Source organism: Sus scrofa, chromosome 10, assembly GCF_000003025.6.
Source record: "Sus scrofa isolate TJ Tabasco breed Duroc chromosome 10, Sscrofa11.1, whole genome shotgun sequence".
Taxonomy (NCBI): Eukaryota; Metazoa; Chordata; class Mammalia; order Artiodactyla; family Suidae; genus Sus; species Sus scrofa.
Genome location: NC_010452.4, coordinates 44,288,342 through 44,312,239, shown reverse-complemented (window position 1 = coordinate 44,312,239; position 23,898 = coordinate 44,288,342). Strand labels below are relative to the sequence as shown.

At 40.6% G+C, this 23,898-nt stretch overlaps 1 protein-coding gene across 2 annotated transcripts in view; it reads right to left on the bottom strand.

Moving 5' to 3' along the window:
- SLC39A12 (solute carrier family 39 member 12) overlaps positions 1-23,898 on the bottom strand; it is an 81,696-nt gene that overhangs the window by 8,735 nt on the left and 49,063 nt on the right. Inside the window, exons 9-12 of one of the 2 annotated variants that reach the window (XM_003130728.4) lie at positions 21,841-21,951; positions 18,137-18,203; positions 13,202-13,360; positions 10,553-10,740 (exon numbers count right to left, since the gene is read on the bottom strand). In XM_003130728.4, the coding sequence (XP_003130776.2) occupies positions 10,553-10,740; positions 13,202-13,360; positions 18,137-18,203; positions 21,841-21,951 (525 nt within the window). The remainder of the gene's footprint in view (positions 1-10,552; positions 10,741-13,201; positions 13,361-18,136; positions 18,204-21,840; positions 21,952-23,898) is intronic. The other variant, XM_003130727.4, reaches the window with a different exon arrangement.

The following is a 23,898-nucleotide window of genomic DNA, read 5'->3' as shown; positions in this document are numbered from 1 at the left end:
GCAGCCTACGCACAGCCACAGCAACATGGGATCTGAGCCACGTCTGCAACCACAGCTCAGAGCAACCCTGGATCCTTAACCCACTGAGCAAGGCCAGGGATTAAACCCACGTCCTCATGGATACTAGTCAGGTTCATTAACCACTGAGCCACAACGGGAACTTCCCAATTCACTATCTTAGCTGTTATATTTACTGAGCTAAAATAACTATAGAGAAGCCAGTGGATGCTCTTCATCTGGACTATTGATAATCTTAATTATTGAGTACATGTAATAAGTGGATCTTTTTACTTTTTTTTTTATGAAAGAATAGTCAATTTACAGTGCTGTACCAATTCCTGCTGTACAGCAAAGTGACCCAATCGTGTATATATATATATATATATATATATATATATATATATATATATATATCTTTTCTTACACTATCTTCCGTCAGTTTATCCCAAGAGGTTGGATATATCTGCCTGTGCTATAATAGGTGGATCTTATTTCTAAGTGTTTGGGTATATTTTCAAAGCAGAGGGTCTTAATTCAAGATACTATTTACCCTGTCTTGTATTCAAAGAACTATTTACCCTTTCTTGTATTCAAAGAAAATTATCTGGAAGTTGGAAAGTGCTCCAGGCAAAAGGATGGCTGGGATATTACTTGGAGGAAATTACTTCCCAGAAGAGGGTAGAGAAGCAAATTGCTCTAAGTGACTGCTTTTCCATCTTGCTGTTTACACTCCCACTCTTACGTAAGTGAAAAGAAGTTTTAAAAGAGCATCCCAAACAAAACAAAACAACAAATGCAGAATGGAAGAGGAAGCAACCCAGAGATCTATATAGTAAGAAAGACTGGTGGAGGGAGAGGGCTGGAAATAAGGTATATTCTCAACTATTTCACCTTGATGTACACGGAGGGGGCATGGAAGCTTTGGCATGGGAGTTATTTAGTTTGGGCATGAGTTGGTAGGTACTTCCCTCTCCTGTACCTGCCTCTCTAGTTACAACTCCTCCACTGTCAGCTTGGGTGCTATTAACATATTGAATCCTGGGCAGTTGTCCAGTTATCCCAGTTCTTGGGACATCTCCAGTTACATCCATAGTGATGGCCTCTTGAGAGTTCTATGAGCTTGTTGCTATGGAAACAGTTTTGCAGGATTTAAAAACCTTAGGAAAAATGCCTAGAGGTTTGAACCTTATTTCAGATCCAAAATAAACATTTCCTTGGCATAACCTACTTAATAGTCTTCAAAATGAATTAATTTTTTTCTTTAAATAAGAAGTCAAATCATTGCAAATAAAGTCTCTCTTATCCAAACCACTGAAAAAGCAGTACTTCCAGGGCTTGTCTTTTCCTTCCATTGGAAATGTTTTGTGAACTTTAGAGATGATAGTTATGAGAAATCTTTCTGATTTTTCAGTTCTGGGAATTTTCTTAGACAGAATTTTCAGTTCTCAGAGTGAGAAGCTCCTACATAGCTTCCTCCTAAGCACATCTAAACCAAGGTCAGTAGAGCAAGGATATATTAACAGATTACCAACTAACCTGGCAGTTTAAAACAACCCAAATTTGGAGCTCCCATTGTGGCTCAGCAGGTTAAGAACCAGACTAGCACCCATGAGGATGTGGCTTCAATCCCTTGCCTTGCTCAGAGGGTTAAGGATCTGGTGTTGCCACAAACAGCAGCATAGGTTGCAGGTGCAGCTCAGGTCCAGTGTTGCTGTGGCTATGGCGAAGGCCTGCAGCTGCAGCTCCAACTCAAATCCTGGTCTGGGAACTTCCATATGCCTCAGGTATGCCGTAAAAAAAAAAAAAAAAAAAAAAAAAAATACATTGCCTAACCCATTGGTTCTTTCTGTAGATCAATGAAGTAGAAATGAATACGTAATTAACAGATGACCAGATCTCCTTCCTAGATTCCCCTTCAGCAATTTCATGAACAAACTACATGAACAAGACATCATTAAAAGAAAGATCACAAGAAGTCAACAAGCCTGCATGCAGTGGGGGATGGCGACCCCCTATCTCAATGATTAACTGAGATAGTTCCTTTTTTTCCTTTAAAAACCTTTATGACAAAACAGAATCTTTGGAGATGGTTTTTGGGGGACACTGAATCAGTCTACCATCTCCCCAATTACTGGCATTCTGGTTAAAAGCAGTTTTTCTTTTTACCAGTAACTGTCTCTGGGGTATTGATTTTTGAGTGGTGAGCAGCCAGGCCTGAGTTCAGTAGCATGTTGTTTTTCCATTTTGGGTTCTCGGGGGTGGGTGGGTGGGGAATCTGTTTCTTTGCCTTTTCCAGCTTCTAGAGGTTCCCTGCATTCCTTGGCCCCAGCCCCCTTCCTCCATCTTCAAATTCAGCAACTTCCAGTCTCTCTGATCCTTCTGTCCTCACAGCTTTTTGTCTGACCACAGCTGGGGAAGGTTTTTGACTCTTAAGAACTGGTGATTAGATTGAGGCCACAAGCACATAATCCAGGATAATCTCCCCATCTCCAAGTTCTAAACCTTAATCACCTCTGCATAGTCTCTTCTGACACTCGGGATAACGTAATCACAGATTCCCAAGACAAGGATGTGTGTATCTTTGGGGAGCCATTCTCTTTTCAGAGAATAAATCTCATAGAATCTTTGTGGCAAACATGGGAGTGTAGAAAAGATGGCACACCAATAGATCTGATGATAAGTAAGATTCAGAGAAATTAAACTAGAGAAATGGATACTAATATATTAATCACAGACATTGCTGATTATATCAGACATTTCTCCTGTTATGTGACATTTCAAATACTGTATTAAAGCCTTACCACTTACTTTTCATATTTCGTGCAAGCAGTAAGTAGGAAAGCAGGTGTGACTATATTAAGGTCAGGCAAAGGAGACTTCAAGGAAAGGAGTTTTACCAGGAATAAAGAGGAATCGTTCGGCATGATAAATGTATCAGTTCAATCAGGAAGACATAACAACCCTAAATATGCATGCATCTAATAACAAAGCTTCAGAGACATGAAGCAAAATTGATAGAATTAAGAAAGAAGTAAGCAAATTCACAAATATAGATCTATATTCTAACTCCTTCAATCACTCAGTAATTAACAGAACCAGAGGAGAAAAAAAAAATCAGGACACAATTTGAAAATATGAATGATTGTATCAACCAGCCTGACTTAACTGACATTCACAGAACCCCATACCCAACAACTGCTGCACGCATGTACTTTTCAACTGCACGGGGGGCCATTCACCAGGATAGACCATATTCTGGGCCTTAAAACAAGTCTCAAAATATTTCAAGGGGCTAAAATAATAGAAAGTATATTCTCTAACTTTGCAAGAATTAAAATAAATGACCAAAATATATTTTTAAAAGTTACAAATATTGAGAAATTAGGCAACATACTTCTGTATAATACTTGGGTCAAATAAGAAAAAATTCTGAGAAATTTAAAAACATTTCAAAATGATCAGTATTGAAGACAGAACATATTAAAATACATGAGATTCAGTAAAGCAGTACTTAGAGGGAAATTTACAGCTTAAAATGTGTATGTCAGAAAAGATTTAAAATCAATGATATATTATTCCATGCGATACACACACGTGAATGTTATTCGACCATCAAAAAGAATGAAATAATGCCACTGGCAGCAACATGGATGCAACGAGAGATTATCATCCTAAGCAGAGTAAGTCAGAAAGAGAAAGACAAATACCATATGATATCACTTATATGTGGAATCTAAAATATGATACAAATCAACATATCTATGAAACAAAAAGAGACTCACAGATATAGAGAACAGACTTGTGGTTGCCAAGGGAGAAAGAAGGTGGAGGGAGGGAGGAGTGGGAGTTTGGGATTGGCAGATGCAAACTATTATATGTGTAATGGATAAACAACAAGAGCCTACTGTATAGCACAGGGAATTATATGTAGTATCCTGTAACAAACCACCATGGAGAATACCATGAGTAAGTGTATATGGGTATAACTGAAACACTTTGCTATACAGCAGAAATGAACACAACATTATAAATCAATGATACTTGAGTAAAATTTTAAAAAATGACTTTCCACGTTAGAGACATCGAAAGCAAAACTTGAATCCCTCTCCCAAAGACACATCATTCCACCTCAAAAAGCCAGACAATGAACACAAAATTAAATGCAGAGTTCCCTGGTGGCCTAGCAGTTAAGGATTTGGTATAATTACTGCTCTGGCACAGGTTCAATCTCTGGCCCAGGAACTTCCACATGCCATGGGTGTGGACAAAAAAAAAAAAAAAAAAAAAAAAAAAGAATTATAAAAAAATTAAATGCTAAGTGAGTAGAGGGAAGGGAATAATAGAAATAAGAGTGGAAACAATAGAGAAAATCATGAAGCAAGGGTATATAATTATTGCCAGTTTTTCTGCTTATGGAATTTTTGCTTCCTGCTCTGCAAACTTTGTCACCATCAGAGCACAGACCTTTAATTAATTTATTTATTTTTTGTCTTTTTAGGACCACACCCACTGCATATGGAAATTCCCAGGCTAGGGGTTCGATCTCAGCTGTAGCTGCCGGCCTACACTACAGTCATAGCAACAGGGGAGCCAAGCCAGGACTTCGACCTACACCACAGCTCATGGCAATACCAGATCCTTTAACCCACTGAACAAGGCCAGAGATTGAACCCACATCTCATGGATACTAGTTGGGTTCATTACCGCTCAATGGGAACTCAATAAGAATCTTTCTGAGAAGAATATACCAGGGAATATTTTCATTGAACTTGAAGCTATGAGTACCACCTGGTCACTTGAGCTTCTCGTGCCAATGGATCAAACAATAGAGAAAAAAGTTACTATGCTGGCGGGAGTCATTGTCACTGGCTACCATGGGGAGACAGTAATTGTTGCTGGCTATCATGCGATTGCTACACAACGGTGTAAGCAAGGACCAAATCCAGAAACCTGAGAACTCTTTGGAGCCTCTCTTGGTGCTTCCATGCCTGATGACAACGGTAAATAGGCAACTACAGGAAACATGGCCTGACAAGGACAAAGCAGACCCTCAGGAAGACCTGGGTTTCCCCACCAAGGAAGAAATCTACATCAGCCAAAACGCTGCCTGGAGGTGAGGAGAATCAAGACTGGATGCAACGGAGACCTGCTGCAGAGCACGGGGAACGCTACTCAGTATTCTGTGATCATCTATATGGGAAAAGAATTGGCAAAAGAATGGTTATGTGTACATGTGTAATGAATCACTTTCTTGCACAGCAGACGTGATGACAACACTGTCGATCCACTCTACTTCAACAAAACTTTAAAACATTTTTAAAGAAAGATGGGGTGCTGAAAGGACAGAGATAATGAATATCAAATATTGCTTCAAAATCAGGAGGGTTTAGAGATTGTTTCCACTGCCTATCTTGTATTAAGACTTTGTGTAATTTTTAGCTGGATACCACCATCCAGGGACTTTGGTATAAACGGAACTTCAAAGTAAAGGAGACTGGGAGTTCCCGCCGTGGCGCAGTGGTTAGCAAATCCGACTAGGAACCATGAGGTTGCGGGTTCGATCCCTGGCCTTGCTCAGTGGGTTAAGGATCTTGCGTTGCTGTGAGCTGTGGTGTGGGTTGCAGGGGCGACTCAGATCCTGCGTTGCTGTGGCTCTGGCACAGGCCGGTAGCTGTGGCTCTGATTCAACCCCTAGCCTGGGAACCTCCATATGCCGCAGGAAGCGGCCCTAGAAAAGGCAAAAAGACAAAAAAAAAAAAGGAAAGGAGACCCTGAGCATACTGGAGAACGGATGGGGTCACCTGCTAATGAACAGCGCATGAGTGGATTTCATATTCTTTCAGCCCACCCTACACTCCAGCTACTGCTGCAAAGACGAGGCCCAAGAGGGCGGTAATGAGTTTGGCACAGAACCTTGTGCTGGGCCTGCATTGTATTCCTCTTTCTCCTACCCTGGGCTCCTCCACATGACAGCACAGGCTACTATGGAACTCTCTGGCAACTCAAGCATAACCTGTGTAACCTGAGGTGTGTGTGTGTGGGGGGGTGCTGATGTTAATGGGACCAGCTTTGAACAATGGGGACAGAAGCCCCCTCAGAAGGTGCCGGGTCAGGGATGCCCCCTAGTGGTAAAGAAAAAGTCATTGCCGTATTGACTTTTTCATCCTTTTCTGGTTCACGCCACGCTCCATGTTTCACTTTGGCTCCCTGATCACTTCCCAAGTAAATCAATTTCACTTGTGCCTTTGTCTTACACTCTGCCGGGGGGAAACCCAGTCTAGGACACGGAACTTTACAACAGAGAATTAATTTCCTCTGGCCACCCAGAGCTGCATTCATTCTTAACTTCCTTTAGAAATCATTCAAAGCAACTAGGAGTTCATGTGCTTGGATGAGACCATTCCGCTTTGGAGAATTGAGGCTGGCGGGTTTCCCTAGTGAAGCCTTTTTTTTTGTTTTGTTGGCATCATGGCTCATGGCCCCATTTTTTGCCCCTAGTTCTTTTTCTTTGGGGAATTTGAAATAACAAACCCAATTTCTTTGAAACAAATAAGCCAAGCAAAAATTGAGCTAATCTTTTCCCATTAACCCTGCTCAGAAGGTGCCTGGTAAATTTCTAGGGTTGGGTAAATAGCCAGTGTATGGAAGGGTTCCCTCTTACCCTTTAGTTGCTGTCATTTATTTTCTTTGCTGTTGTACAGAGTCTTGAAATCTTGTTTTCTTCCCTTAAAATGACAGAAGAGTCTAAGAGTATTTTTTTTGGCACAGCCCCCGAGTACAACAACAGTTAAACTTGCTGCTATGTGAAAGAGCTGTATTTGTTTAGAAGTTACTCAAAAGGCCGTGAGAGCAGACGACCTGGATTATAGGAAGTAGCCCCAGGAAACTCAAGAGGATTTTCTTTCCTGTCTTTTTGCCAGGATGCTGGCTTTCCACTGGCCAATAGCAATTTGCAGTAAGGTCAGGATTTCTTCTCGTTGGAATCTCCTAGGATTCACAACTCAGTCACATTGTTTTCTTATAAGCAGTTATTTTATCTTTAGAAGACCAAGAGGAGAAATAGTGAGGGGCAAATGATGCATTGAGCTTAGGGTTCTAGCAGACAAATGGTTCTTGATATGCTTCTTGGGTCAATTTTGGGAGAGTAGGCATTCTAATGAAGTCAAAGAATTGATTAAAAAAGACACACCCATAATACTTGAAGAGAGATCCAGATTGTGTTAAAAACAAACAAACAGAAAACAGGGAGTTCCCGTTGTGGCTCAGTGGGTTAAGAACACAATATAGTATCCGTGAAGATGTGGGTTCTATCCCTGGCCTCACAGTGGGTTAAGGGCCTGGCATTGCTGCAAGCTGCAGCACAGGTCACAGATGTGGTTCAGATCGGGTGTTGCTGTGGCTGTGGCGTAGGCCTGTAGCTGCAGCTCCAATTCGACCCCTTGGCTGGGAACGTCCATATGCTGCTACAGGTGCAGACTTAAAAAGAAAAACTTTAAAAGAAAATAGCAACTGCCCCCAATGGACTCATAAAGAGAAAAGAAATTAAAACAGAAAACTTAAAATCGGAAGGCTCAGGAGTGAACTTGAGGACCTGATACATAAGAACATGGAAGTCCATTCTGGTGTTTATTTCATATATTTGAATCACATGAGTTTTATGAAAAACAACCAAAAAGTCAGAAGCATTTATAGTAGGACTTAAAAATCGTAGTCTTTGCAAGTATCATATGAGATCACTAATAAGTGAAATCTAATTTTCAAATAACACAAAATAACTTATTCACAAAACAGAAACAGATTCAGAGGAGTTCCCACTGTGGTGCAGCAGAAATGAATCTGACAAGGAACCATGAGGATGTGGGTTCGATCCCTGGCCTCGCTCAGTGGGTTAAGGATCTGGCTTTGCTATGAGCTATGGTGTAGGTCACAGACACAGCTCGGATCTGATGTTGCTGTGGCTGTGGCGCAGGCTGGCAGCTGTAGCTCCAATTGGACCCCTAGCCTGGGAACTTCCATATGCTGCAGGTATATAGCCCTAAAAAGCAAAAGAAGGAAGGAAGGAAGGAAGGAAGAAAGAAAGGCAAAGATTTCAAAACTAGGAGTTCCCGTCATGGCTCAGTGGTTAACAAATGCACCTAGGAACCATGAGGTTGCAGGTTCACTTCCTAGTCTCGCTCAGTGGGTTAAGGATCCATCGTTGCTGTGGCTGTGGCTGTGGCCAGCAGCTACAGCTCTGATTAGACCCACAGACCCCTAGACCCCTAGCCTGGGAACTTCCATATGCTATGGGTGCAGCCCTAGAAAAGACAAAAAAAAAAAAAAAAAAGATTTCAAAAGTAAATGTATGGTTACCAAAGGGAGGGATACATTAGGAAGTTGAGGTTAACATATACATATCACTCTATATAAAATAGATAAGTAACAAGGACCAACGGTACATAGAACAAGGAAATCTACTCAACAGTCTGCAGTGCCCTGAATGGGAAAAGAATCTAAAAACGAATGGATATATGTATATATGTATAATGAATCATCTTACTGTATACCTCATACAAATACAAACTTATAAACCAACTATACTCCAATAATTTTTTTTAAATGGTGGTCTTTATTTGAAACATCCCCTTCTTGTATTCTATTTACAGAATGCACTGTTCTGGTTGTGCTAACATGAGTTCCTTATGAAAAATCTCTTTCCTTACTTTCAGGACAGTGGCTGGATTCTGCCATAACACTAGCCCATCCCAATGGTCATTTTAGCCTATGACCTTTAAGATTGTTTGTTTCACTTTTCTGCTCCAGGATATGTGTAATCACATATTTTACTCCTGTTCAGATTGGCTTCCTATTGATTTCAAGTCTCAAATGTTTCTTTTAATTTAGTCCATTTTATGTGCTTTATTCTCACCCATGAGACAGGATATAATCATTATGACTTTCATCCTAAAACATCTAAGTTTTTAAAAATCTCATAGAAGGTGACCTTAAAAAACTGGTTTCTCTTGCAGAGACCAGAATTTAAGAGGCAAAACCTATGAAATGTCCCAGGTACAATTCCTTCCTAAGACTAGAGAGGATGAAAAGTGATGACTGAGTGAGCCTTTAGTGTTAGCAAGTACCTCTTGAGGAAAAAAAAATATTGCAATTTTGGAGACTCAATACTATCATGATCTCTTTCATTTCACCAACATGATAGTGCTTTGGCAATGGAAACTTAAATAAGATGAAATCATTATTTTTAAAAATAGGGTTGCTTAACCTAAATGTCCATCAACAGATAAATGGGTAAAGATGTGGTGCATATATACAATGGAATAATACTCAGTCATAAAAAAGAATGAAATAATGCCATGTGCAGCAACGTGGATGGATCTAGAAATTATCATAGTAAGTGAAGTAAGTCCGACAGAGAAAGACAAATATCATATGAGATCACTCATATGTGGAATCTAATAAAATGATACAAAGGGACTTACTCACAAAACAGAAACAGACTCAAAGATTTGGAAACAACCAACTTATGGTTACCCAAGGGGAAACTTGGGGTGGGGAGAGAAGAGGTAAACTAGGAGGTTGAGATTAACATATACCCACTACTGTATATAAAATAGATAAACAATGAGAACTACTGTATAGCACAGGGAACTCTACTCAATCATTTGTAATAACCTATATGGGAAAAGTGTCTGAGAAAGAATAGATATATGAGAGTTCCCTTCATGGCTCAGGAGTTAACAAACACGACTAGGGTCCATGAGGATGCGGGTTCGACCCCTGGCCTCACTCAGTGGGTTAAGGATCTGGCATTGCCATGAGCTGTGGTGTAGGTCGCAGACAAGGCTCAGATCCCAAGTTGCTGTGACTGTGGTGTAGGCCAGCAGCTGTAGCTCTGATTTGACCCCTAGCCTAGGAACTCACATATGCTGTGGGTACAGTCCTAAAAAGCAATAAAAATAATAAATAAAATAAAATAAAAATTAAAAAAATAGGGTTGGAGTTCCTTGGTGGCACAGCGGGTTAAAGATCTGGCCTTTTCCCTTCAGTGGCTCAGGTTGATGCTCTGGTGAAGGTTCAATCCCTGGCCCCGGGAACTTCTTCATGCCGTGGGTATAGCCCAAAAAAATCAAGTTGGTTCATCCAGCCAAACAACTCTTTAATTTAATGATAATTTCAGCTGAAATATTTTTTACTGTAAAAATGAAATGGCTGGCTGTTTAGCAGAACCTTACCTTTGTAGCTGTACATACTAGCATCTTTTAGAGATGCAAAGCTGGGGCAGGATGAAGTGATGACTACGTTTGGAGAATGGTAAAGGTTTCATTCATTCCCCCTTAAATTCACGTGAAGGATGTCAATATTTTCTAGACCTCAAATTAGGTTCCTTCTGCCGACAACTTTCTTCCTTGAATTGCACAGAATACTTCCTGAATCTTTTATGTTGTTATTTACATTCGCCTTTTTTCTCCCCAGGGACCTGTTCATTTCATCACTTTTTCTCTGAGTCACTTTTTTTTTAGTGTTTGGAACAACAAAAGAGAAGCTCATTGCTTACCATTTCTACCAAGGATAAGTATAAGAACATCCCGGCAGTAACTGTCAAGATCCAGTTTTGAATACAGGGATCCGTTGACACGGCCAGGCCGATGTACAATCCTACGAAGGCGGTTAAAGCACTTATAAAATTCACCAGGATGGCGATCTTAATAGGAAGTCCAGAGCCTAAGAGCACAGCAAAGTCTCCTGGAATTCAAGGAAAAAAGAAAAGAGAATCACCACTTAACTGATGATGCCTTTGTTAGAGTCATCTGCTATTAGTTTGTTTCAAATTTCAGCAACTGGGTCTGATTTTATAAGTAAAATTGAATGATCAGTTAATGAAACATTTTCCTATAATTCTTTAGGATTTATAGCCCAACTCATTACACTTTAGGAAGCTATATTTCAAGAGTTCTGTTCCTCTTAATGCTCCTGAAGATAGTATATACAGAGAGAACTGTGACGTGCTCTGTAGTTCCAAATGTCCTGTGATATTTTCAGCTTAGACAAGTGCAAAATAAAACATGTGCTGGCCTGGGATCTCCAAACCTTTTTACCTGGAAACTTGATATGCAAAATCCCAAGGTACTAAACATTTTTATGAGCATTTCTTTTTTACTTATGCAGGAACTGCTATGGGGAAAGGGAAAAAAAATGACAACATGAGATTTTAAAATGTTGCAAAAATTGGTTAGAAAACAAATTTTTCCTTTGGAAAATGTTTTATGGCCTCGATGATTATAGAAAAAGGGGAGCCTTATTCTCTCCACACTTCCTACAAAAGAAGAACCATCTTTTGGAGTTCCCATTGTGGCTCAGCAGAAGCGAACCCAACTATTATCCATGAGGATGCTGGTTTGACCCCTGGCCCCACTCAGTGGGTCAAGGATCCAGCATTGCTGCAAGCTGCAGTGCAGGTCACAGATGTGACTTGGATCTAGCATTGCTGTGGCTGTGGTGTAGCCTGCAACTACAGTTCTGATTTGACCTCTAGCCTGGAAACTTCCAAATGCCGCACCTGTAGCCCTAGGGGGGGAAAAAAAGAAGTGAAGTGACCATACATCCCTTTAATCTGAAGGGCTTTATTTCTTAGTTTGGGAAATTGAGAAGAAGCTGAAATCCAATAAATAGGCAGCCTGGGGACTCAGTTTCCTGGTGCTAGTGCATAATTCATTCCATGAACAGGTCTTAAGAAATCTTTGCTGGCCGGCCACAGACTGTCACCCATGCCTGTTAGTTTCATTATAGGAGCTTAAAACAGGACCATACCTATGGTGCCCAGATCAAGTAGGTTTTCATGGATTCAGGAAGGATCTGGGACAAATTCCAGAGAGAGTAATGAATCTGTGATGGTCAGGGACAGACACAGAGCACGAGAGGGCAGGGGTGGTCCCAGCGGGGAATGGAAACGAGAAAGTGGGAGCAGAAAGAGTGACCACCAGGAACCCTTCCCCCTAGGGCACGCTATGCCTGGGACCAGCCTCTTCTTTCTGAACCTGTCGCAGAAATGTCTATTCCATCTCATTTTAGTTCCTAGGAGGCAGGATTTGAATTACATGGGCTATTAAGATTATCCAAAAAGTCCTATGTACATCTGCTACCATACAACTGTCATTTCAATGTTACGCTGGGCTTTAGCCATTTCCTATAAATCGGGTTGATGAGACCATGATTTGGCTTTCATGTAAATGCTATTTTAGCTCATTGGCTTGTTTGCCGACCCAGTGGATTAAGGTCCCCTCTTAATGTTTTCTCCACATTTAATATGCAGATTTCAAAGTTTATCCTGAAATTCATAGTATGAAAAAAAAGAACATATATGTATGACTGGGTCACTTTGCTGTACAGCAGAAACTGAAGGAACATTGTAAATCAACTCTAATTTAAAAAAATTTTTAAAGACGGTTTCTCTGAATGACTCTCTCCCTCAGAGTTCTGCAGAATCCCCCAAAGAGTCATGTCTGGCTCTGGGAATTATCATAAAGGCATCTAACTGAATTTTATCCTGAGTTTAAGCAATTTTTTTTCTAGTACTTTGCTTTTTATGGTTTAAATATATTATGGGAGTTCCTGCTGCAGCATAGTGGGTTAAGAATCTGACTGCAGGAGTTCCCGTCATGGCTCAGTGGTTAATGAATCCAACTAGGAGCCATGAAGTTGCAGGTCTGATCCCTGGCCTTGCTCACTGGGTTGGGGATCTGGCATTACCGTGAGCTGTGGCATGGGTTGCAGATGCGGCTCAGATCTGGCATTGCTGTGGCTCTGGCATAGGTTGGAGGCTGCAGCTCCGATTAGACCCCTAGCCTGAGAACCTCCAGATGCCATGGGAGTGGCCCTAGAAAAGGCAAAAAGACAGAAAAAAAAAAAAAGAATCTGACTGCAGTGTCTTGAGTTACTGCAGAGGCTTGGGTTTGATCCCCGGCCCTGTGCAATAGTATCTGGTGTTGCTGCAACTATGGTGTAGGTTGCAGCTGTGACTCGGTTTGATCCCTGGGAATTTCCATGTACCAAGGATGTGGCCAAAAAAAAAAAAAAAGGATATTATGGACAGAAAGTATTCATCTTTCAATTGTATTTTGGAAAAGGAAGCTAGTAAACTCTAGCTAGACATACATTATAATGTTTCTCAACAAGCAGGAAACAGAGACTCTGCCGTCAGACTTACCCATTTCGTGGGGAATTTCATGACACAAGATAGCAATGGTCGTGGTTACGCCTGACTCAGATGAGGATGAGAAGGCTGCTCCTATTACTAGGCCATCTGCAAAATTATGCAGGCTGTCCCCAACCAGGATCATTATTGCCAACAAGCTGATGGTTTTGCCTAAAGAACCAAACAAAGGTGTGAGAAGCATTAACAGAGCACTCACTACACATTGCATGGAATTCTTCAATCCCATTCATCCTCGAGGTTCTCAAATTGCATCAGATTAAGTAATGCCACTTTGTTACAGCTTTCCAAATAAGTCAAGCCTGCATCTGCAAATATGGTAACTGATATGATACAGTATACTGGGAAGTATGGTCACTGTTTTTCTAGTGGGTCTGACTAATAATGAACTCAATGACAGCATTCCTTCTTCTCTCGCCCTGTTCAGCTGTGCCAAAGAAGAAAATAAGAAGAATACTGTTACAGCCTTCCAAAATACTACCGATGGCCTTTCCATATAGGTCTCTCATAAAGCATTTTTAAATGATGTAAGATCCTCCATGGAGCATGTCATTGAAATGGAGTCTGTTTTCCCAAACTCTCCTCTGAGTCAGAAGTCCCTTGTGTGCCTCTGCTGGAGTCACCTGGCAACCTCTCACCACTTTGGGACAATTTTCTTTTCCAGTTGGTAGTAATGACCCTCCCGCACTGCCTCATTCACTCCCAAATATGACCTCAAAAGAACCTTCTGATCCCAAAGTTAGCTTCAGAACCATTACTGAATATTCCGTCTTCCTGAAAAATACCTCTCAGGACTAAACCAACTAGACATTGAATAAAAGAAAGAGAAGCTTTTTACTTGGGGTTCCGTTACCTCATGTACATGATCTGATTAGCGGCTAGCCAATGAAATAATGTGGACCATGATGGGTTTAATTAATGCAATAATTAGATCATAATTGGGTTTGAGTTTTTAATAGAATTTGTTTTCAAAAAGCTAAAATGGTATAGCAGTGTAATCTCATCATAGGGTGGAACCCTATACAAATACTAAAAGTATTGGGAGAAACAGACTTATAGACACAGAGAACAGACCTGTGGTTGTCAAGGGTGTGGGGGTGGGGAGAGCGCGGGGCTGGACGGGGAGCTAGGGGTGAGCAGATGCAAACTATTATGTGTAGAATGGATAAGCAGAGAGGTCTTGCTGTACAGCACAGGGAACTATGTCCAGTCTCTTGGGATAGACCATGATGGAAGAGAATATGAAAAAGAGAATTTATATACATATGTATGACTGGGTCACTGGCACAACATTGTAAATCAACTATATTTAAAACATTTTTTTAAAGTATTTTGAGGATAACACTTATTCTGACAATGAATTACCTAGGTAGACCATTTGCTAAGATTAACCATTAAAATCATTGCCACTGTCTGAAGCTTCACTCAGTTGGTATAGACTGTGTGACCGTCATGCCGAGTCACTACTGTTGCTGTTAGAACCACAGACAATAGTCTACTAAGTGTACACTCAGTAAAAATAGGAAGAGGGTACCTTCTGGTTTCTGTCCCATGGGCTAAGACTATGGAGGGACTATACTATAACGTGGTTTGTTGTTTTATCTGGGGAGTATAATTTGACTTGTTGCATACCCCACACTGTGAAATAAGGCAGTTCAGGAAACAGCAGATATAGCCCAGAGTACCAGCCAGGAGATAACCATATTGCCTGTGTTGCAAAGATATCCTATGCATTTTACTTCTAAAAAAAAAATGCTTTATTTTAGAAGCACTGCTGTGAGACTCATTTCTATCCTTCTTTTGGTATCCTAATTCATTTTATTGTTTGTCAAAAATGGGAAGATTTTTGGCAGCAGTCATAAAAACACAGCCTAAATATCAAATTATTGAATTCAGAGAGGTTTTGTTTTGTTTCTTTTTAGGGCCGCACTTGTGGCACATAGAAGTTTCCAGGCTAGAGGTTGAATCGGAGCTGCAGCTGCAGTCCTAGACCACAGCCACGACTACACAGGATCCAAGCTGCATCTGTGACCTGGATCCCAGCTTACGGCAACACTGGATCCTTAAACCAGGGAGCAGAGCCAGGGACTGAACTGCATCCTTACAGAGACAATGTTGGGTCCTTAACCCACTGAGCCACAGCATAAACTCCTCAGAGAGTTCTTAATGCCATTGCTTGGAAACTCACACAGCCTAATAATGCAAACAAGTTGCTTGGCCTTTCCTGCCAATGTTTAGAAGTAAAGCTCTTCTTTGGGGAAATAAAATAATTCAGTCCATCTGAAAACACTGTGGCATACAGATACATTGTGATTTCCAGGTGCCTACATACACTTTTGATATGAATAGGACATAGTCACATGAAAATCTTTATCCAATTTATACTCTGCCAAGAAACAGGATGGCCTATTTTTGTTGCCCATTATTTTATTATCTCTGATGATGGGTTTCTAAATGTCAGCTCTTGGACATGTAACACGCTACAAAGCAAATACACATATTTGCATATAAGCTACAAGGAACCCATTATGCACACTGTTTAAGTGAAATATTCAGCAGAAGATAAGCATTCACCGACAGACCAATGTACTCATTACAGAATTATCAATACTCTTTTACCTTTCCTTTGGTACCTGGCAGTCACACTGAGTTCCACATTTCTGACTTATCAGAGGTTTCCTATGGTGATACATGGGCTGGACCTTGTATCATGTTGCTTTCTGCTTATTTAAGTCAGGCTATGGATGGATTTTCACATCCTGTCTCTGAAACACAAGCTGAGCTCCACCATTGAGGTCATTCGAAACAAATCATCAAATATTTGAGGCTAATTCAATATGTCCCTGGCAAAAGGCAGCTGAGTAATTGCATTTGGATGTGTTCCCTATTCATTCTGTGTGCTGTGCTTGATAGCGGAAGTGGAAAGATATGAGGTCTACAAAATATTTGAAAAAGACCATTACTCCCTGCTCGAGCATCTGCTCCCGGCTCCTAATTTGACCAGGGGTAGCTTCTTTCCAACTCCCTTCTTCCAAAAACAAATACAAAAAAAAGTCTCTTGGACACCTTCTAGGTGCCAGGTATTCAAACACTCCTCCTAGAACCAAAGATTTAGAAGGAAAAAAATCACTAACAATATCCTGAAAGCAGAGTTGGGCAGACTGTGTAATTACATACTCTGCATCATATAAATAAATTACAGGAGTTAAAACATCGAACTCATTCAGATGATTGTTACCATCCTGTATGTTCTTCTCAGTATTTTTATCCTCAACCACAGTGAAAACAAGATCATTCCTATTTTTATTCCCCACAGGATGTACACCTTCAAAGATTTCCTCCTTTTTTTTTTTTTTTTTTTCTTGCCATGCCTGCCTCATGCAGGGATCGAACCTGTGCCATAGAAGTAACCAGAGCCACAGCAGTGAAAACACAGCCATGTAACCTGCTGAGTCACCAGGGAACTCTCTTCAAACATTTCTGAAATGAATGAATGAATGAGTGTGAAAAAACACAGGGATGCAGACATGAATGAAGGATCACAAGGAAATTTTTGGTGCAGTGACCTGGGCAGCGACCTAGCCTTTTGAACAACTGGTCTCTTCATTTGTATCTTTTGGATATTAATTATCCTTACTTGAGTAAGTTGTAAGAGGATTACATGAGATAATCTATGCTGTGTGTTTAGCATTGTGCCTGGTATATAATAAATATTCAATAGCTGTCTTTCTTATTCGGTAACGAACTTATTACAGTGGAATGGGAATAATGAACCATGATTGCTTTACATTAAAACATTGGGAAATGTGTTCACAAAAGGGTAATATCAGTGAGAAAAATGGGACGAGGATTCTGGAGCAACTGATGAAAACCCACACAGACCTTTAAAAAAAAATTCTAGAAATTACTCCGAAGCATAAGCAAAAAGGAAGAAAGTCCTATGCAAAATGGCTAAGGCAAATTCAGGAACAGGGAAAATCATGGACAGAATAAGGCTGGATGCAAATTATGCAAACAAATGAGTTAGAGGGTAAGATATGAATAAGGAGACATAACTGATTTGAACTCTACTCTCTTTAATTCTGGCCAAGCCCATGGCGTAGGGGGGAGTTCCCCAGCCAGGGATCAAACCTGTGCCACAGCAGCGACTGAGGCCATAGCAGTGACAACACTGGATGCCTAACCCACTGAATCACCGGGGACTCCAAACTCTACTACCTTAACGACAATACCAAAAAGGAGAGAGACCTTTGGGATGAATTACCAGCAGACTGTGCTAGAAGACAAAAAACCAATAAAGTCTCCAGACTTCATGGGAAGTGAAAGGCTCAAATCATCATGTAAGCAAGATTTTAAAGGAGTCTTGATAACGTAAGTATACCAAAGTTTCCAGAGGTTCGGTTTTAAGCAATCAAGGAAAACATTCTTTTTCTTTTTTTTTTTTGTCTTTTTGTTGTTGTTGTTGTTGCTATTTCTTGGGCCGCTCCCATGGCATATGGAGGTTCCCAGGCTAGGGGTTGAATCGGAGCTGTAGCCACCGGCCTACGCCAGAGCCACAGCAACGCGGGATCCGAGCCGAGTCTGCAACCTACACCACAGCTCACGGCAACGCCGGATCGTTAACCCACTGAGCAAGGGCAGGGACCAAACCCAAAACCTCATGGTTCCTAGTCGGACTCATTAACCACTGCGCCATGACGGGAACTCCAAGGAAAACATTCTTAAAGAATGGGGTAAGTTGACATTAATGTGTAAGACATTTGAAAGACTGATAGGAATGAATATGAAAATTTTCATTGCAAGGATTTTAATACTGAAATACATACCCAAGAAGAATTTTATATGGCTTTGACATTTTTATTTCAAAGAAGGTATCACCTTTTTCTATGGCACTTTCTCCATCTGATGTTTTTTTGAACTGATACTCACATTTTCTGTTGGGAGCAGTCATACTGCCTCTAGGAATTTCAGCTGCCTGTGAGTCTTCTGGGCTTTTCTATTTTAAATTTAAAAATAAAAATGAAAGATAGACAAGTCATCACTTTATTGCAAAATGAAACAACTAAAGAGTTATGCTGAACATCAAAAGACATTTTGATTTTCTGAAGTATATTAGAACATTTCATAGACAAACAGAAAAGGTTGAGCCAAGAGTCTACAGGCATGTTTTTTCCACTACCTACATTTAGATAAAAATAGTCCTCTTACCTAGATCAGAGTCTTCCATAGAGGGCTAGAAGCTACATCTCAGTAGTAGCCACATCTCAAGTCTATAATTCATTCTTAAATTATGTAAGCCTTTATAAAACCCAAAAGCTGTAGAGAAAATAATGATTCTTGATTCCTTTTTGTTTTTTTCTTTTTTGCCCACCCTGCGGCATATGGAGTTCCCAGGCCAGGCATCAGATCTGAGCTGCAATTATGAAGGGATCCTTTAACCCATTGTGCTGGACTAGGGATCAAACCTGCGTCCTGGTGCTGCAGAGACACCACTGATCCTGTTGGCCACAGCAGGAACTCCTGATTCTTGATTCATGACCTAAGTTTACACTCCTCCCATCTGGTGGATGGTGGATCTAGGATGCACCTTCCGATCTTGAAGGAGATTGTGGAGAAGAAACCCTTGCACACCTAACACCTCATTTCCTTCACAATAGTACAAGATGCTGTTTTTGTTGCTTTTCCAGTCAGTTAGAGAATTCGTCATTAGGAAGGCAGACTGACAAGCTTACAAAAGACAATTGCATACATTTTAAAAGCTTCTTCACCCTTTCACCTGACAGGGAAGTGGGATTCTGAAATTGACTTCCACAAATCGAGATGATGTGACTTTATTTCAGAGACGGACTCATGGTGCAACTTCAGGAAAGTCACCTTCTTTCCCTAGCCTTCAGAGGCTTATTCTATTATGTGAAAAGAATACTTCTTTTCTGCCTATAGAATATATTCTTTCAACTTTTTGTTTTGTTTTGTTTTGTTTTTTAGGGCCGCAACTGCTGTATATGGAAGTTCCCAGACTAGGGGTCAAATTGGGGCTGCAGGTGCTGGCCTATACCACAGCCACAGCAACTCCAGATCCGAGCCTTGTCTGCAACCTACACTGCAGCTCACCGCAATGCCACCAGATCCTTAACCCGTTGAGCAAAGCCAGGGGTCGAATCCACATCCTCATGGACACTAGTCAGAAGTGTTACCACTGAGTCACATCAGGAACTCCTGTGCTATTTCCTTTTAGAAGCATATTCATAGCACCCCAAATTGTGGAAACTTTGAGACGAATTTAATGTGAGACAAAGTATCTTTTTTAAAAACGTAAAATAAAAAGTAAACTGAACATCCACATGTTAGCAAACAGCAGCTATGCAAAAGATGGAGTTGATAGGCTATTTTTGGAAAAGGATAGCTGAGAACGTAGGACCTGAAAGCATTAGAGGAGGTACGCAGGCCTCTTGCCTGAAATTGGTAGATCTAGCAGTTTTATAAAATGTCTTTTTTAGCACACTAAGGTATAGGGAATGACTGGCCAAAGGGGACCTGCTGTAGAGCACAGGGAACTCTACCCAATATTCTGTGATCATCTACGTGGGAAAAGAATCTGAAAGAGAATGATTATATACATATATATGTATGTATATATATATGTAATATATAATATGTGTGTATATATATATATATACATGTATAATTCAATCACTTGGTTGTACAGCAGAAATTATCACAACCTTGTAAATCAACTCTACTTCAATAAAACTTAAAAAAAATAAAACTAAAATATCTTTCTTTTTTGTTTTTGTTTTTTTGCTTTTTAGGGCCATACCCACGGCATATGGAGGTTCCCAGGCTAGGGGTCTAATCAGAGCTACAGCTGCCGGCCTACACCACAGCCACAGCAATTCAGGATCCAAGCCGAGTCTGCAACCTACACCACAGCTCACGGCAACGCTGGATCCTTAACCCACTGAGCAAGGCCAGGGATCGAACCTACAACCTCATGGTTCCTAGTCGGATTCATTAACCACTGAGCCACGGCGGGAACTCCTAAAATATCTTTCTAAATTACATTGTATCAAAAGCCTGATCATAATCTAAAGGCTCTACACTTCTATCAAAAGACAGGAGTTCACATATTTATTTCAAGATTCTTTCCCCCCCCCAAAGCTATGTATCATGACACTAACTACATAAAGGAATTTAGAGGCAAACATCTAAGACTTTTTTGATGATTGGAAAGATTTGTGAGTTCCTCTTCTTCCTTAAGAATGAGGAAATAGAACCTGTCAAACAATCCTAAAAGTTCGCGTTATTTCTATGTCTCAGAAGAGACGGGGACGGCATCATTAGTGAGTTAGAGCAGTCAAATCGTCCTAACCTCATTAAATTAGCTTCAGAGGTCTGCTTATATGTGTTTTGGGATTTTGGACACTTCATTCACACAGAAGGAATGAAGTCAGCCTTAAAATGATTGAAAAAAGAATCTCAGCTCCAAGTTACCTTCATTCAAACCACATGTGACATATCTAACCAATAAACACAACAGAGCTTAAAAAAAATCATTTTTTAAAAATTGTGGGGTTTTTGTTCGGATCTCCGAGTTAGCTCTAGTTCTGCAATCTACTGCCAGACTTTTTCTTTTTTTTTTTTGGCCAGGCTAATGTCTCAGCAATAGCCTACTTCTCTCCACTCAGAAATCTACCCTTGAACTGTAACACCCCTCTCCTAAAGCCACAGTTACAGGAGGCAAGTTTTCTAACTCTGATGTATACTTTTATATTTTCTCTGTCTTTGACTTGTTACTTTAAGAATTAGAATGGAAATACTGTTTGGAACTGGATTGGAGGCTGCGTTTTGAGAATTCATCTGGAAGATTTTTATCATGAAAAACTCAGTGTAACAGAAGGCACTTACTACGAGGCATCTTCTTGGGCAAAATTCTCTTCTTCATTATGAAAGGAACATCCCACTCCTAGATGCTCTAATTCCTTGCTCAGCATTTATTTGCCCTCCCCTCATCATGATGAAGGATTGTTCAGAATGGAAAAACCTCAAGGCCGGCTGGCTTATGAAACCTTGTAAACACAGCAATTAAGGATACGTGTATTATTGGAGTTCCTGTCGTGGCTCAGTGGTTAACAAATCCGACTAGGAACCAGGAGGTTGCAGGTTCGATCCCCGGCCTTGCTTAGTGGGTTAAGGATCTGGTGTTGCCATGAGCTGTGGTGTAGGTTGCAGACACGGCTCAGATCCCTAGTGGCTGTAGCTGTGGCGTAGGCCGGTAGCGACAGCTCCAATTAGACCCCTAGCCTGGGAACCTCCATGTGCTGCGGGAGCGGCCCTAGAAAAGGCAAAAAGACAAAACAGCAACAACAACAACAACAACAACAAAGGGATATGTGTATTATGTCAGTCTAATCCATCTGTGTTTCAAAGTGGTGCAGGTAACAGTGACGTGAATGCATTTTACGCTTTAAAACAGACTTAAGGTGTGTGGCAGTTTTCTAAATAGGATTTATCATGGTCAAGAATAAGCAAATCAGGAGCGAATTTCATTTATCTAGTCTACTGATTTTCATTTATCAAGGAATAGAGGAAAGAAGGGAATCAAATCAGTAGAATACTTCAGATGGGCAACCTACCAACTGGATGGTTGAAGCAGATTTGCCTCTGCCTGTCTGGTCACTTAATTCAGAGTTGAATGCAAGATGGTGGGTATGTCCCGCGTGCCCAGTAACCAATGACACGCCCTGCTGGATGAGGATGGTTTAAAATTAGTGCGGAAGCCAGAGAACACAGGTGCAGCCTGTCAATTCCATGGTTCTATTTCAGGTTTCGCTTATTGGCCAAAGTGGTGGGGGACACAAAAAGAGTTACTGGGAGAATTTCTTCAGGATAAATGCCTGTTGAAATGGAACAGCACAGGACTGCCCTGAAACATGCATGTTCTGAGAATGCAACTTTGAAAATGCTAGTCACAAATTGCAAAGGCTTGAACAGTGGTAGTTTTTAATATTGTCTTTTTTATTTACTGCGAAGTTAAAGTGTGAGCTCTTCTTGATGGAGATACCAAAATGATGATAAAGGAAACTGTACTGTACCCCATAACTACGAAATTAATATCTCCAGAAAGAGAGGAACCCGTTAAAGTACCTGCAGCTGCAAAAGACTTGTGGTTGGAGTTCCCGTTGTGGTTCAGCAGAAATGAATCTGACGAGGATCCATGAGGATGCAGGATCAAGCCCTGGCCTCGCTCAGTGGGTTAAAGATCCATGTTGCTGTGGCTGCGGTGTAGGCTGGCAGCTGCAGCTACAATTTGACCCCTAGCCTGGGAACCTCCATTGTCATGGGTGCGGCCCTGAAAAAAAAAAAAGGAAAGAAAAAAAGACTTGTGGTTTACAAGGGGGAGAGGGAGGAATGGATGGGGAGTTTGGGGTTAGTAGACATAAACTATTACATTTAGAATGGATAAGCAATGGGGTCCTACCATATAGCACAGGGCACTATATCCACTCTCTTGGGACAGACCATGATGGAAGATAAGTAAGAAAAGGAATGTATACACAAGTATACATATATATGTGCGTGTGTGTGTGTGTGTATATATATATATATATATATATATATATATACATAAAACCGAGTCACTTTGCTGTATAGCAGAAATTGGCAGAACATTGTAAATCAAATATACTTTAACTTAAAAAAATAAAGAAAAGAAGGAAAAAAAATAACGTACCTGTAGCTTATAAAATATTCTCATTCCTTTTATTTTACACTCTATCATGAATATTCCACTTATATTCTTAAAACTCATTCTAAGTGGCCTGACAAGTCCAAGGACAAACAGAAAAAAACCCTCTGATTTGAGGAGTGCAGAATTTATTTCACTCATTTCCATCTGCTTTCAATTCTAATTATCATGCCTAGGTTGATACGCTGGCTTCGTAAATTAGCTTTCCCAGTCTGGGGAAAGCTAGTCCAGGAAGGCTTTCCCAGGCCAGGAAGGCTAGTCTATTGTGTATAAATGGGGACCACATTATTGTCCTTTGGTTAGATTAAAACACTTTTTGTGAGGTTAAGTTCCCAAACTTTTAGAATAAGTGCTGGGTTTGAAGCTGACACCGCTCCTTTCTGAATCACTCTAGCCTCCAAGTTTGGGCTCCAGGCCAGAGAATACCCCTGATTTCGTAAAACAGATTTTTGGGGGGATTTTGTTTAAAATCTGTTTATTATGAAAATTCTCCAATATAGAGAAAAATTGAAAGAACTGTGATGTCAACGCTCAGATTCTCACTCCCTGGATCCTACCCTTAACATTTTACTCTATTTTATCACCTGTCTATCCATTTATCATCCTTCTATCTATTAACCACCTTATTTTTTTTTTATTTTTTTGTTTTTTAGGGCTGCACATGCAGCATATCAATGTTCCCAGGACAGAGGTCCAAGTGGAGCTGTAGCTGAGGCCTACGACACAGCCATACCAAATCTGAGCCGCATCTGTGACCTAAACCACAGGTCATGGCAATGTCAGATCCTTAACCCACTGAACGAGGCCGGGGATTGAACCCACATCCTCATGGATATTAGCTGGATTTGTTACCACTGAGCCACAGCAGGAGCTCCAACCACCTTATTTTTGATGCATAAAATGGAATTTTTGAATAAATCTACAATAATAATAATAATAAACAAGG